This window comes from Galeopterus variegatus, unplaced genomic scaffold (genome assembly GCF_000696425.1).
Source record: "Galeopterus variegatus unplaced genomic scaffold, G_variegatus-3.0.2 Scaffold4619, whole genome shotgun sequence".
Lineage (NCBI taxonomy): Eukaryota > Metazoa > Chordata > Mammalia > Dermoptera > Cynocephalidae > Galeopterus > Galeopterus variegatus.
Genome location: NW_007730730.1, coordinates 107,588 through 127,135, shown reverse-complemented (window position 1 = coordinate 127,135; position 19,548 = coordinate 107,588). Strand labels below are relative to the sequence as shown.

At 34.7% G+C, this 19,548-nt stretch overlaps 2 protein-coding genes across 4 annotated transcripts in view; both read right to left on the bottom strand.

Annotated features, from left to right (window-relative positions):
- Positions 1–2,611, bottom strand: part of NDUFA12 (NADH dehydrogenase (ubiquinone) 1 alpha subcomplex, 12) — a 26,409-nt gene extending 23,798 nt beyond the window's left edge. Inside the window, exons 1-2 of the mRNA XM_008588006.1 lie at positions 2,499–2,611; positions 1,531–1,613 (exon numbers count right to left, since the gene is read on the bottom strand). Of these exons, the coding sequence (XP_008586228.1) occupies positions 1,531–1,613; positions 2,499–2,584 (169 nt within the window). The 5' untranslated portion in view covers positions 2,585–2,611. The remainder of the gene's footprint in view (positions 1–1,530; positions 1,614–2,498) is intronic.
- A 7,692-nt stretch (positions 2,612–10,303) lies between these two features.
- The window catches only part of NR2C1 (nuclear receptor subfamily 2, group C, member 1), a 50,597-nt gene continuing 41,352 nt past the window's right edge, over positions 10,304–19,548 (bottom strand). For all 3 annotated transcript variants that reach the window (XM_008588002.1, XM_008588005.1, XM_008588003.1), the window contains 4 exons: positions 17,838–17,977; positions 16,272–16,409; positions 14,277–14,382; positions 10,304–12,178 (listed from right to left, as the gene is read on the bottom strand). In XM_008588002.1, coding sequence (XP_008586224.1) covers positions 12,004–12,178; positions 14,277–14,382; positions 16,272–16,409; positions 17,838–17,977 — 559 coding nt within the window. In that variant the 3' untranslated portion in view covers positions 10,304–12,003. The remainder of the gene's footprint in view (positions 12,179–14,276; positions 14,383–16,271; positions 16,410–17,837; positions 17,978–19,548) is intronic.

Genomic DNA, 19,548 nt, shown 5'->3' with positions numbered 1-19,548 from the left:
AAATACCACATGTTCCCACTTATTGGTCGGAGCTAGAAATAAATAAATAAATTCACACACACACACACACACACACAAAATTCAGGGTGGGGGGTGGGGGGAAGAAGACTTAACAACTACAACTCCTTGAAGTTGATACAACAAGCAAACAGAAAGGACACTGTGGGGTGGGAAGGGGGAGAGGGAGGAGGGAGGGAGGTTTCGGTAATGGGCCACAATAATCAACCTCATTGTATATCGACAAAATAAAATTTAAAAATAAAAAATAAATAAATAAATTAGAAAAAAAAATAGTATGGCTGCATTCTTTATTTAACAAATTTCTGTGAAATTATTGGGGGCCTAACAACTATTTACAAAACTATTTCTATTGGGTCCTTAAATTGGGCAAAGACTTGGGCTCCAATGAAGAATCTGTCACTTATTATCAGTGGATATTAGGCAAATTTTATGAGCCTCAATTTCTTTATTTATTACAAGTGGATGATTATACTTACATCTTAGGGTTGCTGTGAAAATTAAACATCACACACATACACCTCGTTTAGCATCAGGCATATTAGTGCATAATATATATTAATTCTTTCCACTCCTTCCTCACTGCTCTCACCCCCCAAACAGGGAATACTGAATTCACCCCTGTAGTGGATTTTACACCAGTAAGCAAAAGGTAATCTGAATTTAATTTACAGGGTTTTCCTAGGTAAACATAATCAACAAATATTGACTAATGCTACCTACACATGATCTTATCTACTAAAAGAAATACAGATTTCAATCAGGATTTGCTTCTTCTTTTAGAGAAATGAATCTTGAGAACAGCTAACTAAAATCAAATGAGGCAGGGGAACACAAAGACAGATGGAGGAGACCTTTGGAAAGATCTCTTAAGTTAGGCCATGACAACAACAAAGAATTCTAAAAAATATGTAATTCATCAGTATTCAAATGATATACACTAATGTTGCTTTTGAATTTACTACTAAAACACTGTTGTAATAGGTGTCTTTGTTTTGCAAGAACATTTGCAAGATGAATTCTTAGAAGTGCAAATGCTGAAACAAAGAATATGTGCAATGTAAATTTTGACAAATACTACTAAACTGTCCTCCAAAAGTACTTCAGTAACGCCTTTCCTCACTTTGGGATTTATCAGATAGAAAAACACTTCAGGGGCTGGCCAGTTAGCTCAATTGGTTAGAGCATGGTGTTGATAACACCAACATCAAGGGTTTAGATCCCCTTACCAGCCAGCCACAAAAAACCAGAAAAATACTTCAAAATTTGATAGGTGAAAAAAAGATAACACGTTTTAAAGTTGCATTTCTATAATTATAAGTGAGGATGAATATTTTTCCATGCCTTTGTTAGCTATTTAGTTTTCTTTTTCTGTGAATTTTTTCTATTTTATTTATTGAGTTTTTCATTCTTCTTCAAGTGCTTTGTAAACTTTTTTGTGTGTGTAATATGGAAAACAGACTCAAATAAAACCCCAATCCAATTATTCATACCAAAAAATACTGTACTCACCAAAAAATTGCTTGTTGTCTTCATAGTATTTGTTTCCATATTTGTCTTCCCCAACTAATGTGCCAACCCTCAAATCATTTGCCCTGTGGATGCCCAGAAGAAAGCAGACATTTTAGAAAGATTCTTTGCTCAAAACACAAACAGAAATAAAGTGAGAATACCAACTTTCAGACACAAAGATTGCTGCATCAACTAGAAAAAAGGAGGAGATTCTGAGATGGTCACTGGATGTATGTTTTCGGCCTTCATCTCCAGGTTCTCTCCAACTTTCAGGTTACAAGTTCTAGAATTCCAGCTCATGCTGGCCCCAGTATCATGTAGACAGAATGGGAAAAGAAAAACTGACGCAGCTGAAGCTCTTAAATTACACTATAAATATAAATGCAATATTCTCAAATTACAAGACTGCTTTTATCTACTACCCCTGAGCCATGAGGCACTGGAATTAGCAAAACCTTCAGGAAATCAAGAAGCCAAAGTATTTTATCTCTTTAAAATGATACGAATGTCTCCTAGCTCTTTCATTCCCCCATGGGCCTCGAATTCGGTTTCCTCGTAAGATGCTGCTCGTGCGATCAACGAATGTCAGGACCAGTCTGGACCACTATGATAACCTCCTCCAACGCCTTACGGCACAGGAAGGGAAGCGCAGGCCAGTGCAGGGAGAAAACTTTCCCAAGGTCACCGAGTGAATGTCTGCTGATGCTCCTTACTCTCCAGGCGCGGGGCAGTGGTGCAACCCAGATGCCCTGGCCTCCGTATCACAGCTCTCTCAGAGATACCTTCTCGGTCCTCGGCAGTTCCCGGATAGAGACTTTAGCCTGGGGGTTTCACGGCAGAGATTGGGCCGGCTGTCCTTGATAAGAGCTATGGATTCTCCAAGGTGACACAAGATCGGGCCCCTTTCCAAGAAGCCAGCCGGCGCAAGTCCAGCTCCAGAAGCCAAAAGCATGGCGTTGTCCGCCTACCTGAAAAGAATTCGTAGAAAGCCGCGGAGGCCGCCGTGGCCGCTGACCTGCTGCAGCCCGCGCTTCAGGACCTGCAGTAACTCCATCTTGTCCTGCAGGCCCCGCCTCCCGGGTGCGCCGGCAAAACCCACCGGGCGAAAGCGGCCACTCAGCGCGCAGGGAGACCTCACGCAGACGGTTCCCACACGCGAAGGCGGCTCTGCGCGTGCGCAGAACTGGAGCTCGCCTGCCCGCTTACTTTCCGGCTTCCTAAGTAGGTGCCATTGGTTTCCCTAGGAAGCAAAGTGTCCTTGAACTTTAGAGATTTCAGAGGTTGCATCTAGGAAGCGGGCGCGTGGTGGAAAGCTTACCTAGGCAAGGCTTACCCAGACGGGGGATCCTCGTTTGGGAACTTTAGTTTGCTCATCTAAAAATGATTGGCTCAGACTATTCCAAAGATCCTTTCCAGCACCCAAGATTCTTTAGAAACAAGATACCATGAAGGACTTCGATACTGACCACGCATTGACATTATGTATTCGAAATTGAGTACATATGATGTTGAGTTGGAAGGAGGAGGAATAAAAAAGTATAAAATTAAGTACCTACTCTCAAAGATTTGATATTTAGTTACCAGGTTAAAATTCAATAAACATTTAAAAGTGTATTATTAGGAAACTGATTCGTGTATGAACTTTAAAAATTGTAAATAACAGAGAAGGATACTAAAACATTTCTAATTTTCTAGCAGTTAAACACTATGTCTAAAAATCTATATTTCTCGTCCCATCAATTTGGGACTTTCTTGTTTCCCAATTTGAGATGAGGATTTTAGCACATGATCACTTCCTTCATCTCTTCTCACCCTTTGCTCTTTCAGGCTCTAGTCTACCATTTCGTTTCTTTAAAATGTCAAGATTTGTAAGATTTACATTGTATTCTGTAACTACAAGCTTTAATAATTGTTGGCAAGACAGTTTTAAAAATTGAAATACAGGGGCCGGCCCGGTGGCGCACTGCTACAGTACGCCGCTTGGGAGCGTGGTGGTGCTCCCACCGAGGGTTCGGATCCCACATACAGACCGGCGCTCACTGGCTGAGCGAGGTGCGGGTGCAACACCGAGGGTTGCGATCCCGTTGCCGGTCCCGGTCCGGTACGGGCGCGACACTGAGGGTTGCGATCCGTTGCCAGACACGAAAAAAGACAAAAAGGAAAAAAAAAATAATAAAAATAAAAATAAATAAAAATTGAAATACATTATTTCTTGAAAGGACCAAGTGATATGACTGGACCCTGAGAAAGGATGTAATTTTATGTTAGTAAAACTTGAACCACAAGGGAGAAGCTTCCAAACAGCAAGATCAAATTTTCTTAGACTCTATCAATTGCTCAAAATTAAATGGTGACTTTCATGCACTTTTTGTTTTCCATTAAAAAAAAAATTCTGCCTGAAATATTTCAATATATATCTAAGAACTCTTTTAATATCATAGCCACATTACCATTATCTCACCTCAAAAAGTTAACAATAATTCCTTAATTTCAAATACCCACTGAGGAGCATTAAAATTTTCCATTGTATTTTTTTTTTTTACTGTTTGTCCAAATAGGGTTCATACACTGTAAATGATTGATTTTAACTCTTTAAAAAAATCTATATCTATAGCTCCTCTTGTTTTTTGTTTGTTTGTTTTGTTTTTTTCGGCCTTCCAATTTGTTTGCTGAAGAAACTTTCTCCTGTAGAGTTTTCCACTGTTTGGATTTTGGTGATTGTGCGTCAGTGTCACTCTATCCCCTGTATTTCCTGTATGCTAATACTTAAACCTAAATGTTTTACCAGTCATAGGGGTCATTCTTTTCCTGCTAAGTATACTTCAATGGTGATGATATCCTTCGATCGGGAGCACATGGTGTCTCCTTGTTTCACTTTTTGTGATTTTAGCCACCACTGGTGAGCACTGCCTAAATAATTTCATTTCATTTTTATTTATTAACCACAATTCTTCTATTAAGAGAAACCTCCCCGCAACTGTTTGGTTCCTGAGAAACAGTTCAAATAGGAAAGGCAGGACAGGTGCTTGATTCTCTCCATTACTTAACAGTTTTCAAAATAAAAAATTGCTTCCCTAGCTTTTCTTTTTGTGGGAAAAAAAACACAAAACAAAAAATTTAACATCTCAACCATTTTTAAGTGTATAGTAGTGTTAACTACATGCACATTGTTGTGCAACGGATCTCTAGAATTTATTCATCTCGCAAAACTGAAACGCTATATCCATTAAACAACTCTTTTCCCCCTCTTCCCCCTAGACTGTGGAAATCACCATTCTTCTTTCCTTCCCTTCTTCCTTCCTTCTTTCTTTTTGTAATTGACTTTTTTTTATAGTAGTTTTAAGTTTACAGAGAAATTGAAGAGAAAATACAGATAGTTCCCACACTCCCCGCTCCCCGCCTACCCCCCATAAGGTTTCTCCTATTATTAACGTTACATTAGAGTGGTACATTTGTTACAGTTATGAACCAATATTGACATATTATTATTAATTCAATTTTACCATTAGGGTTCCCTCTTTGTGTTGTACAGCTCTATGGGTTGTGCCAAATGTATAGTGTCATGTATTCACCATTATAGTATCACACAGAATAGTTTTGCTGTCCCCAAATCCTCTGTGTTCCACTTGTTCATCCCTACCTCCTCCTGCGTAACCCTGGCAACCATTGATTTTTTTCCCCATTATCTTAAACATTTATCATTTCTTTGTGTTGGGAACATTCAAAATCCTTTCTTCTAGCTAATTAGAAGTATACAATAAGTAGCTCCTAATTATAGTCACTTTACAGTGCTATAAAACAATAGACATTATTCCTATTTAGCTTAGTTTTGTGGGTTTTTGTTTGTTTTGGCATCTGGTCAGTGTGGGGATCTGAATCCTGCTCTAACCAACTAAGCTAACCAGCCAGCCCCAGCTGTACTTTTGTATTCATTAACCAACCTTTCACTATCTCCCTTTCCCCTATTCTTTTCAGCCTCTGGTAACCACCATTCTACTCTTTACTTCTATGTGATCAACTTTCTTAGCTTCTATATATGAGTGAGAACATGTGGTATTTCTCTCTGTTCCTGGCTTACTTTACTTAACACAATGTCCTCCAAGCTCATGCATATTGCTGCAAATGACAGATTTTGTTTCTTTTTTATGGTTGAATAGTATTTCTTTGTGTATATATAGCACGTTTTCTTTTTCTCATTGGCTGATGGGATACTTGTGTTGATTCCATATCTTGGCTATTGTGAATAGTGCTGCAATAAACACAGGAGTGCAAATATCTCAATATACTGACTTCCTTCCTTTGAATATATACCCAGTAGTGGAATTGCTGGAACATATGGTAGTTCTATTTTTAGTTTTTGGAGGAACCTACATAATGTTTTCCATAATGGCTGTAATAATTTATATTCCCACCAACAGTGCATAAGAGTTCCCCCTTCTCCACATCTTTGCCAGTATGTGTTATTTTCTTTTTTATAATAACCATTCTAACTGGAGTGAGATGATACCTCATTGTGATTTTAATTTACATTTCCTTGATGATTACTGATATGAATCATTTTTTTTTTTTCATATACCTGTTGACCATTTGTAGAAGTCTTCTGAGAATTATCTATTCAGCTATTTGCCCATTTTTGATTGGGTTTCTTTTTTCTGTTGAGTTTCTTGTATATTCTGGATATTAATCCCTTGCCAGAGACATAGTTTGCAAATACTTTCTCTCATTCTGCAGGTTGTCTCTTCACTCTGTTGATTATTTCCTTGGCTGTGCAGAAGCCTTTTAGTTTGATATAATACCATTTGTTTATTTTTGCTTTTGTTGCCTATGCTGTAGAGGTCCTCTTCATAAAGCCTTTGCCCAGCCCAATGTCCTGAAGCATTTCCCCTATGTTTTCTTCTAGTGGCTTCATGTTTTGGGGTGTTTAATCCATGCTGAATTGATTTTTGTATATAGTGAGAGATAGGGGTCTAGTTTCATTCTTCTGCATATGAATATCCAGTTTTCTCAGCACTATGTATTGAAGAGACTGTCCTTCCTCAATATACATCCTTGTTGCCTTTGTCGACAATCAGTTGGCTGTAATTAAATGGCTTTATTTCTGGGTTCTCTATTCTGTTCCACTGGTGTGTCTGTTTTATGCCAGTACCATACTGTTCTGGTTACTATAGCTTTGTAGTGTATTTTGAAGTCAGGTAGTGTGATGCCTCCAACTTTGTTCTTTTTGTTCAAGATTGCTTTAGCTATGAAGAGTGTTTTGTGGCTCCATATGAATTTTAGGATTGTTTTTTCTATTTCTGTGAAGAATGTCATTGGTATTTTGATAGAGATTACATTGAATCTGTAGATCATTTTTTGTAGTATCGCCATTTTCACAATATTAATTCTTCTAATCCATGAACATGAAATGTCTTTCCATTTCTTTGTGTTCTCTTCAATTTCTTTCATCACTGTTTTAGCGTTTTCCTTACAGAGATCTTTCACCTCCTTATAATGGTTATAAATGGGATTCCTTTCTTGATTTCTTTTTCATCTTGCTCATTATTTGTATATAGAAACATTAATGATTTTTGTATGTTGATTTTGTATCCTGCAACTTTACCGAACTCATTGATCAGTTTTAAGAGTTTTTAGGGTTAGCTGTATAAAAGATCATGTTGTCTACCAACAGGGACAATTTAACTTATTCCTTTCCAATTAGATGCCCTTTATTTCTTTCTCTTGCTTAATCAATCTGGCTAGGACTATTCAACTTTCTGTTTCTAAAACTATTATAGATACCTCACATAAGTGGAATCATGCATTATTTGTTTCTTTTGTGACCGGCTTATTTCACTGAGCATTATGCTCACAACATTCATCCATGCTATGGTATTTGATACGATTTGCTTCTTTTTAAAGGCTGAATGATACTCCAACATCTGTATATTAGCAAAAAAAAAATTTTTTTTAAATCCGGTCATTTGTTTATGGAGATTTAGATTGCTCCTGCCTCTTGGCTACTGTGAATAATGGTTCAATGAACATGGGGGTGCAAATATCTCATTGAGATCCTGTTTTCAATTCTTTTGGACATATACCCCGGAGTAGATTTTTGGATCATATGGCGATTTTATTTTGTAGTTCTTAAGGAATCTCCATACTGTTTCCCATAGCAGCTTCACCATTTTACATTCCCACCAACAGTACACAAGTGTTCCAGTTTCTCCACATTCTCCCCAACACTTGTTATTTTCTGGGGGTTCTGTTGTTGTTTTGATATTGGCCATCCTAATAGGTGTAGGGTGGTATCTCATTGTGGTTTTGATTTGCATTTACCTGATGACTACAGATTTTGAACATCTTTTCATATGCTTTTTGGCCATTTGTATATTTTCTTTGGAGAAATGTCTATTCAAGTTCTTTGCCTGTTTTTGAATCAGGTTATTTGTTTTTTCATTGTTTAGTTGTAGGCATTCTTTATGTATTCTGGATATTAACCCCTTATCAGATATCTGGGTTGCAAATGTTTTCTCCCATTCCATGTTATGTTTTCATTCTATTTACTGTGTCCTTTGCAATGAACAAGTTTATAAGCTTGATGTAGTCCCATCTATTTTTGCTTTTGTTGCCTGTGTGTTTGGTATATCCAAGATAACACTGGCAAATCCAGTGTCATGAAGATTTCCCTTTTTAATTCTAGGCTTTATAGTTTCATAGTTTCAGGTCTTGCATTTATATCTTTAATCCCTTTTGAATTAATTTATGTATATGGTGTAAGACCTTTTCCATGTGAATATCCAGTTTTCCCAATTCCATTTGTTGAAGAGACTATCCTTTCCTCATTGTGCAGCTGTGGCACCCTTGTCAAAGATCATTCAACTAGACTTGAGGGTTTATTTTTGAGCTCTCTATTCTGTTCCATGTGTCTTTATGTTAGTACCACACAGTTTTGATTATTGTATCTTTGTAATATGTTTTGAAATTAGGGAGTGTGAAGCCTTCAGCATTTATTTTCTTTCATAAGATTGCTTTGTATTTTAGTAGTCTTTTGAGATTTCATACAAATTTTAGGATTTTTTTTTCTTCTGGAAAAAAAAAAAAAAAGCCTTTGGGATTTTTATAGAAATTGCAGTGAATTTGTAGCTTGCTTTGGGTAGTATGGACATTTTAACAATACGAAGTCTTCCAACTCACGAACATGGATGTCTATTTATGTGTGTCTTCTTTAATTTCTTTTGGCAATGTTTTTGTAGTTCTCAGTGTACAAGTCTTGGGCCTTTTTGGTTAAGTATTTTATCCTTTTTGATGCTATTGTAAATGTGATTGTTTTCTTAATTTCTTTTTTGGATTATTCATTGTTAATGTATAAGATGCAGCCAATTTTTTGTATTAATTTGGTATCCTGCAACTTTACTGAATTAATTAGTTCTAACCATTGTTTTGTGTGTGTAATCTGTAGGGTTTTCCACATATAAGATCATGTCATCTGCGAACAAAAATAATTTTACTTCTTTTCCAATTTTGATGCTTTATATTTTTTTCTTGCCTAATTACTCTGGCCAGGACTTCCAGTAATATGTTGAATTTAACTGGCCAACAGCAGGCATTCTTGCCTTGTTCCTGATCTTAGAGAAAAAACTTTCAATTTTTTTCACTGTTGAGTGTGATGTTAGCTGTGGCTTTTCAAATACAGCCTTTAATATGCTAAAGTAATTTCCTTCTATTTCTAGTTTGTTGAGCGTTTTTATCATAAAAGGATACTGAACTTATCTGGCATTAGAAATATCCAGTGTCTCTTCTGCATTGCATTCATCAAAGAAGTCATAAAGGTCTGTGCAGATTTAAAGGGAGGAGGAATAGACTTACACTCCACCTCTTTATGAGGATGTGGCAAGCTTCTGGAAGAGCACGTGGGACCAGAAATGTTTCAGCCATTTTGAGGAAAGCATCTTAGCAGCCTCACTTAGAATTCCAAAGTAGAGAAGGGTTTCTCTTGACCAGACCTGGGGGTGAAGTGGGGGTGAGAGAATGTGGCTTTTGTCTAATGGAATTGTTTATAAATTGTACATAAGAAGCTTTATAAGAGGTTTAAAGAATTGTATGATCTGGGCCGGCCTGTGGCTCACTCAGGAGAGTGCGGTGCTGATAGCACCAGGGCCACGGGTTTGGATCCCATATAGGGATGGCCGGTTCGCTCACTGGGTGAGCATGGTGCTGACAACACCAAGTCAAGGGTTAAGATCCCCTTACCGGTCATCTTTAAAAAAAAAAAAAAAAGAATTGTATGATCTTGAACTAAAAGGTACAGAACAGTAAAAAATAAAAAGAGGCCTTTGGACCTTCAAACTTCTATGGGGAGTAAGATTAGAGCTTCCCTGGTTCTGTTTCTGCTAAGTCATTCATTTTCCACTTGCATTTTGTTTCCAAAAATTTACTCAACTCTTATCCTTTGCTTTCTTCTCTCTTGTTTTGACACTGTTGTTACACTTTATTGTCATATTATTGAGATTAAAAAAAAAAAAAGGTCAATCTGTAGTATTTAGCTGTATGTCTTTAAAATGATTTGTAAATAATCCTAAAATATAGGAAATGTCTTCCACATTTTTTCCCCTTCCTGGAAGTACTTCAATAAAAATCACCCCACCTAAAAGCTAAGGCAACCTATTATATAACTAATGATTCTTACTACAGCTTTCTTAATATAGCAGATCTGTCCTTTTAGATGAAGACACAATGGTACAAAGGATAACCAAACATTAAACAAATAGGACACAAATAAAATATATTGGCAGGATACAGAAATTTGTAACGTAAGTCACATTTTAATATAGTTTTAAAAATATTTCCAAATAGAACTACAAATTTAATCAGGAAAAATACTGGAAAGAACATCTTAATTAACCATTAGTACATTATTTTAAAGGATTATTTTCCTGAATCCTTGGCTTATTACACTGAGTTTATAAAGGTATAAACCTACTGATTTTTCCGTTTGAGTATTTTATACCAAATGTGGTTTCCCCAGCTGATAATTATAAGTAAAGGTGTTCATGATAATCATGTTTTAAATAGGGAAATAAGTTGGTAAAGTCTGTAAGTTGATATTTTTAAACTTTTGATAATTATAAAGTAGTAATTAGCAAAATCCACACCCCCCACAAAAAATTTCAGCTTCTCTTCTTTTGCAAAAATCTTTATAAAAAATGTACTCTAAGTGCAATAAAATCTCCATATTTGTGTTTTAAAAATCAACAAATAGACATACCAAAATAATTCATCATGAAATCAAAGCAAAGAAATATTTAACAGTATCAGTTTTGCAAAGGAAAACATTACTGTGGAAGACATCCAAGGAGTCTAAAATACTTTTGTGGTGGCAATAACAAGGCTTCAGTCTGATCTTTACACTATTTTTAAAGCAGCCCTCCCCTGCTTTACAGTGAAAAGTCAGTGCATATTTCTTCATTTTTTAAAATTAGAAATTGCTTTAAAATAATTATTTACCTCACCTTGAAAACATGAATTGGCTATGATAAATCAATTATTTAACAAATTGGGTGATTTTTTTTCTAATGAAAAAACTGGCTAAAACCCATGGCAGAGTCAGGAAGCTATAACACAGGTCAGAAAAGAGGGAGAGAGGTCGGATGCTTTTTATGGAATGGAAGAACAACAACTTTAATATCTATTTTGAAATACTGAAACATTTTGGGCTCAGTTAGTCTCTACTACTTTTAAAACACAGCAGTAAAAACCAAAAATAGTAAAATACGAACCCTATCTTATTCTCAAAAACAATTTTCTGCTACATAAATAAAAAGTGCTTGTAACTAATAATATACAACACTAAAAATGTCAATTCTTAAGATCATGAATGGCCTATGTCTCACTGCCAGCAATGAGCCTAGTATATGCTAAGGGACACCATATTTACAAAAGACAAAAAAATATATATTCAATTAATATTTCCCATAGTTCTACTATTATCATTATACCACTGAGAATAAAATAATCTTTTCACATGGTAATTAAAACAGACGGATTGTATTATGAAAGAGTAAATTGCAAGGAACTAACTCCTCCTTAGGGATTTCTAACCATTAACTGTTTGTACTAGTTCATAATGAAGTTAAATATGAATAGAACACAATTCAAGAAAAAAATACTAATTTATTTGTTTTACAAAGTAAAATAGAATGAGATTTTAGTTTAGACAGTCAACAAGTGACAGCTTCAAATATCATCTTCACCAAGAATAAATTCAAAGCATTTCTTATTCACTTGATTAAGACAGGAAAGGAAATTCTAATTCCTGTGGACTGCCCAGTCACTTCAAAAATTCTTCTAAGGAAGCTAAAATAAAAAATACCTTTTGGATTTTGGTTACTCTTTAAAGTCACAATTTCCAGATGCCCTGGAAGCAATGAGTTCAATTTGGTGTCTTCTTGTGTTCTGGGAAAGAACAATAAATTTACAGCACTAGGATCTCAGCTTTCAAATGCTGTGACCAATTATTTGAGAGTTATAATCTGCAGGCTCCATTTTTAAAATATGTGGGATGACACTGTCAATTCGTACATTGCCAATAAGACCCTTGAAAAACAATTCTTCAGTGATGGTAGCATTCATCAATCTCAAAGCTGGCAATCTGAGAAGTAGTCTGGATAACCTAAAAAGAAAAAGAAAAAAGAGGATGGAGAGAACAAGGCTGTAAATCAAAATAAGATTTAGCAGAAAAATGAGTAATTTCTGTATTTATATTATTTTGGCCTAATTTAATAAAGATCTAATTTTCAGAAGTTAAAATCAAAACTTTAGCATTCTCAAGCCTTAGAGCATATGACAATCACCTGGTTATAAATGCAGTCCGACAGCCTCCACAGGAAAGCCTTGCTCTTAATTGCTATACTGTGCTGCCTCCAGATGGCTATATGGACCATAGAACTAATTTATTAAACCATGGATCAAGATCATTTAAGAATGTCTTAGCAGGCTGGTCGGTTAGCTCAGTTGGTTAGAGCAGTGGTGCTGTTAACACCAAGGTCAAGGGTTTGGATCCCTGTACCAGCCAGCTGCCAAAACAAACAAAAAACAAAAATGAAAGGCATAGCAACTCATTTCAGGTTGTAAGAACAGCAATGTTTTGTGTTATCAGGACACATGAGGTTCAATAACAGTTTCTGGCTTTGCTGTGCAAAAACCTACTGAAAGTGATAAAACAGGCAGCAGTTGTTATAACTGGGAAGAGCACAGAACATAGAATCAAGACTGCTGGGTTCAAATCTGGATCAACTGCCCCCAAGCTATGTGATGAATATGTACAAGCCACTTACTCCCTCTTTCTCACAGTGCTGTTGTGAACATTAATGAAATGATCCCCGCCAGCTCCTGTGCTAGGTAGTGACATTAAGGGCAGGATCATGTCTTGTATGAAAATGCATTATAAGTTGAAAACTGCTATCAAAGCACAACTTATTATTTTTAAATAACTAGGGATGAAAAAACCAAAGAGAATTCCAGAGATCAGTCAAAACACCCACAACCTAACATAACAGCTGTATGTCAAAAAGGAAGAAAAATTTAAATACTGTATTTATTTGTATAAGGAGGCATAAAGCAACTTTTGAAACTTTAAAAAACAGAAACAACCACAACAAAACCACTTTTCCTAAAAGCTTCTGGTACATATATCCTCCTCTTCCCCTAATGCCTTGCACTCTAACAACTTGAGACCAAATGAGACCAGCAGCCTTCAGGATTAAGCGATATTCCTATAGCCGTGTACTCTATTCCTCAAATTACTCTGTTCTGGTTTATTCCCACCAGCTGAGCTGCATGCACAGAACCAGTAGGAAGCAGAGTAGGAAACTCATTAGATAAACTAAGGCTGATTTTCTGGAATGAACTACCTTGTAAATTTACATTACTTAATATATGTAAAAAACTATTATACGTAAAATGTTCTTTTACTAGTTTGAATTATGCTACACTAATAAAAATAATTTTATTTATTATAAGCAAACACTTATATAGCCTTTACTACTTAACAGGCATGGTTTTAAGCACTTTACATGCATTATTAACTGATTTAACCCCTATAACAATTGTAAAAAGTGGACAGTATTAGTATCTCCATTTTACAGATAAGGAAACTGAAACAGAGAAGTTCAATTACTTGCCCAAGATCATGCACCTAGTAAGATAGAATCAGAATTCAAACTCCAGTACTCTGACTTTGACAGCAACGCACTTAACCATTCTGCTATACTGTCCCTCTTCCAAAATTGAGTGGCTCTTATAAAAAGAGAATTTTTTTCAAAGAACAGTGGCAAGAAATACCTTGAAAAGAATATTAAGCCATGTTTCAAAATTAATTATAAAACAGTCTAATGGTGTTTAATTCATTCTTTTTTCCCCCCTTTTACTAATAAAATCCATTATTTTATCTGAAGAAAAAGAGTTTGGACTCTGGAGTCAGACTACCTGGGTTCACAGTCAGGCTCTGCCATTTATTGTGTGACCTTAAACAAGTTACTTAATCTCTGAGCTGAAGTCTCCTTATATATAAAATGTGAGAACTTGATGGAATATTACATGTAAAGTGCTTTTTCAACAATGCACTACTGCTTTTAATAACAGCATTAGCTACTTTAAAGCTTACGGTTGACTAAAACATTTAATTACTCTTAGAATGAAAATAACAAAATAATAGATTAACAAAAGATTTTTAAATGAATTTAATCAAATAGTATTTAATTTCTAGATACCTGTAGGTGTCATCTGGATATGTTTTGGTTAAATAATCTTGGAATTCCACATAAGCCTTTTCCTGACATTTCTCAATCTGTTCCATATTTTCTAAGCCTGGATGATCTGAAACATTAAAGAATATATCGTTACCCTAATTCTTAATGCTCATTTCATAAGACACTGAGAGAAGGTGGAAAAGGATGGGAAGAACAGTTTAGTCAAAAAAGATGTTCTACCATATAAAGTGTGGCTCTTTATTTCTACAAATATTTATTTAGCCCATCTACTATATACCAAGCACTGTACACACTTAAAACTATTTTATATAATATACATATTTTAACATCTAATTAAAAATGAGGCCATGGGGTGTTACCAAAATAAATAGTTTTCTTCCTGTTCCAAAAGTGGTGTGAGGAATTTTGATCATTTTGCTCTTACCAGGAGCAAAAAACTAAAGACTCAGCTTAGTTAAAAAAGCATTTTTTAATCCATGAAATATTTGGAGATTATATTCTATGCCATATTTTTACAATAAAAACCCAGCTACTTTTAGGTAAAAAGGTACTTATGAAGTTATGAAAATATAAACATCATCACATCAGAAAAATTATGACACGGAAACATGAGATAATCTGTATAAGCATTTTAATAGTCACTATAACCATAGCGAAATGGAAATATTAAAAGAACTTCATAAAAATTATGCCTAACTTAAGAATTGTTGAAAAATATGGAAATCTCTGTTCTGATGAGTGGAAATAAAAGAGTAATTACAGGAAACACTTAATAAAATAAAATTATTTGTAATGCTAACTTCAAATTTGTTCTTTCAATTTTCACCTAAGGAAAATGAAGGTGGCAAATGGGTTGTGATAAAATTGGAGATACATATCATTAACTCATGTGCAAAATTAGAAGAAACAGTACAAAAAAGCTGAATTATCTTATTGGTATCCCTGAAGGGAAGAGGCAGGTTTCCTTAGAAAACTTTATTATGATGTACAGGAACAGAAATATATATCAAAATGAAAAATACAAAACCTAAGAGAATTGTCAATTGATCATTTAGAACCTACATTTTACTTACTGTGGAAACTAGAAACTGACAGAAACATAATAGACTCATTTTTCTTTTTCTTCGTAAGTCTAACAAAATACTTGAGAATGTAACCCATTAATACAGCAATACTCATCTGTCATTCTGCCATTTAATCATGACTAACAAAATATACCTAAGAATTTAAATGCTGATGTGACAACAGCAATAAAGGTCTATAATGTCATTTCACTGATTTCTCAACATTCCTTTTCATACCCAGATAAATGTCTAACATCCTTAAAATTCAATAATTTAAAATATACAATTCGATGGTTTTTGTATATTCACAGAGTTGTGCAACCATCACCACAATCTAAGTTGAGAACATTTTTGTCACTCCGAAAGAAACCATTTAATACCCATAAGCAGTCACTCCTCATTCTCCCCTCAGCCTCTGGCAACCACTAATCTACTTTATGTCTCTATAGGTTTGTCTTATTATGCTTATTTCATATAAATGGTATCAAACAATATGTGGTTCTTTGTGACTCTTTTTTCACTTAGCATAATATTTTCAAGGTTCATCCATATTGTAGCATATATCAGAATTTCACTTCTTCTTATGGCTAAATGACATGACATTTTATGTATATGTTATGTTTTATTTATCAATTCATATGTTGATGGACACTTGGGTTGTTTCCACTTTTTGGCTATTACAAATAATGTGGCTCTGAACACTTATGTACACATTTTTGTTTAGATATATATTTTCATTTCTTTGGGGCTGACAGGAGTGGAACTGCCAGGTTACGTGGTTACTCCCAGTTTAACATTTTGAAGAACTACTAAACTCTTTTCCATGGCAACTGCTGTACCATTTTACATTCCCACCAGCAATGTATGAAGGTTTCAATTTCTCCATGTCCTCAAACACTGTGTTTTAAATAAGAAGTAAATATTTATATACCTGGACTGAAGAGCACTATTGCCTTCAGGTAGGCATATTCATATCCATCAATGCAGAGCTTAACCATGCTGTTACAAAACTCTTGTAGTTTGAAGATGTGCTCCATCAATAATTTTCGTCTTTCTGTTGACATTTTATCTTTAATTAAGAACAAACACACACTTCTAGTTTTTGTCTAAAATGTATGATGAATTTTCATCCAATATACTTCTTTCTCACTATTTTCCAGCTTTGATTATAACCAATCTATAAATGTTTAAAACTCAGTATCTCTGCAATTATAGAAAAAAACTAATCATCTTCAGATATTGTTCATTCATGAAAAACAAGCTATTAGTACAGAAAACCCTAAATGTAATGTTTCTTTTCAAGATACACCTCTGAGAAGATAATATATAAAGACAATTTCTGAAAAACTGACCAACCAAAGTATAAGACTCAACCTTTGGCAACAGAATTTTATTTAAGATTATATTGGCTGGAAAAAGTAAGCAGAACCATCTACATTTTTTAACATTACCAACACTACTGCAATAAAAACAAATACTTAGCAAAAAATAATACCAAGACCAAAGAAAAGTTGATAAAAATAAAGTTTTAAAATAAATATTATAATTTACTGTAGAATATATTTAAAACACATCTATGAGTATTAGTGATTAGTCAAACATAGCTTTCCTGAACGTAGGCTGTATTAACACATTATAAGTATATGAGAGATAAATCAGGACTAGGAGTCCATAAACAAAATGGGAATGTACTGCTGCCTTCTAGTAGGTCTATTGTTGATGAGATTTTAAGGTGATTCCTCTGCCCTTAAATATAAGAAGAAAGCAGATGATTTAAAAATAACATAAAACAATGAGAAATAGAATATGCTAAGGAACTAAAAAGTAGTCCCTAAATTTTAACTTATTCCTGAGCTCAATAAGCAGATTTCCCCATGTGAAGATGGTGCACCCTCTTGGTTAATCACAAGCCACTCTGAAGTTAATTATTTATAGGCCTGGCTGGATAGCTCAGTTGGTTAGAGCACAATGTCATAAAACCAATATCAAGGGTTCAGACCCCCAGCCACAAAAAGAAAAAAAAAGTTAAGTATTTATAGTCAGTGATTGGCTGTCTCCTCAAATGAATAAAAGTTGTAATTACCTGGCATCTAGAAAAACAAAAAGACAGTAAAGACTGTTCTTTCATTCTTCAATATTGTTTAGGTGAGAGAATATACCTTGATAAACTGAAACAAAATCAGCCTACGTTGGGATTCAAACAGCTACAATGAAGAAAGTAGTCTAAAAATTGGTGGGATGTATATACTTTAAAATATTTGGTTACCTCTACATAAGCTAACTCTGGATTCTTTGGTACCTGTAGCAAAGGGCAAAAATTCACAAGGCCTGGACAAAAGTAGCCTGTCAGATTTAAATATACTGGTTTCAATTTTGTTGTGCTCTCATTTAAAAATATTTTTGGATTATTAACGGATTTATCAAAATGTCATATGTTTTATAAAACTGATGTCTCCTCCAATATCCTGGAAAAGGTAATAAATAAGATGCTTTTTACCTTGTTGAAAGCTATTGTGAAGACAATTGACAAATGTTGCTAATATAGTTGCTACATTCATCACTTGCCAGCACTGGGCAAGACCAAGAGTAAAAAGTTCATTCCAATAAGCTTTCACCAATGATATGCTGTTTTCTTGCCTATTAAAAACAAAAGCACAAATAAGATAATATTAAAATAAATTTTATAAACTTTACAACTGATCCATATATTTAAAAATAAAATATTACTGAACTAAAATTATTGTAGAAACACCAATTGGGCAAGGACTTGATCAATTGTTTTGTACAGCTGATAGCAATTGATAAGGAATGCTAAGAAATTTAAATATTAGCTAGTTCATTATCAATCAGCCAGTTTATAAGAACAATTACAAGTAATATTTAAAACTAAAAATGTTAGGGTTTTCATCTCATATATCATAAAAACGGATGGAATAAATACTATTTAAAAAAAAATAAAAGCAAAAGCATACATTAAAAAACCTTTCCCAAGCTTTCTTTTGCTTTGAATACAGGTAAATATTTTTTTTTAAAAAGGGCAATTAGAATTAGTTCACAGGGGCCGGCCCGTGGCTCACTCGGGAGAGTGTGGTGTTGATAACACCAAGGCCCCGGGTTCGGATCCCATATAGGGATGGCCAGTTTGCTCACTGGGTGAGTGTGGTGCTGACAACACCAAGCCAAGGGTTAAGATCCCCTTACCGGTCATCTTTAAAAAAAAAAAAAAAAAAAAGAATTAGTTGACAGTAGGTAAGCAACAAATTTGATACCCAGAATTTGACTACTTATAAAAAGAGACAATAAAGGCTACAAGCCCTTTCCCGAATTTCTGAATAAGGAATATCAGCAGCATAAGGGAGTGGAAAAAGAATTAGAATAGGAGTCAAAGCACCAGGATTTTAAACCCATTCATTTATTGTCCCATTGAAATTGGAAATAAGCTTCCCTGCTATTCATACTGCTTAACTATACAAAATGCAGAGACACCATCTGTCCTGTATCTTGCTTAGAGTTATTAAGAAGTGCAAATATAAGAATTATGTAACCAGGCCATGACATAAAGTACATGCCAGGCACTGTCCTAGGCACTGAAGAAATAGCAATTAACAAGATGGATTCAGCCTGCCTTCATCAGAAAAAGAAAGGAAACTTAAATATATAATTTCAAATAATATACATACATATACATAAGATTATACATACATTAAATTAGTTACAGGTAATAAAGATTCTGCATTACTATAAAGTAGGGTGAAATATTAGAAAATGGGGAGGGTTCAGGTAAGGTGGTAACATTTGAATCACTTGAGTAGAGAAAGATGAGAGAGAATTTTAAAAAATAAAATAAAATCTAGGGGAATAGTATTCCAGGAAGAAGAATAAGGGAAAACTTGCTAAGGTAAGAATGAGCATATAGAAGGTGCCCAATAAAAACTGTCAAATCAATTACTAAATGCTGTCTTATCTTAGAATGTCCTTTCTGCACCTAGTTTTCCTAGTTAATACCTATTCATCCCTTAAAAGACAACTCAGAGCACACTTTCTTGAAGAAACATTCTCTCACCACATTTCTCTCCCAACACAGTTAATTACTCCACCTTTGGTGTCACCTATACACTTACATTTTATACTTATTTCATCGTATCCTAATTTATTGTTTTAGGGGTCTGTCTCCCATACTAGAATAAATCCTCATTGAAGGCAGAGAT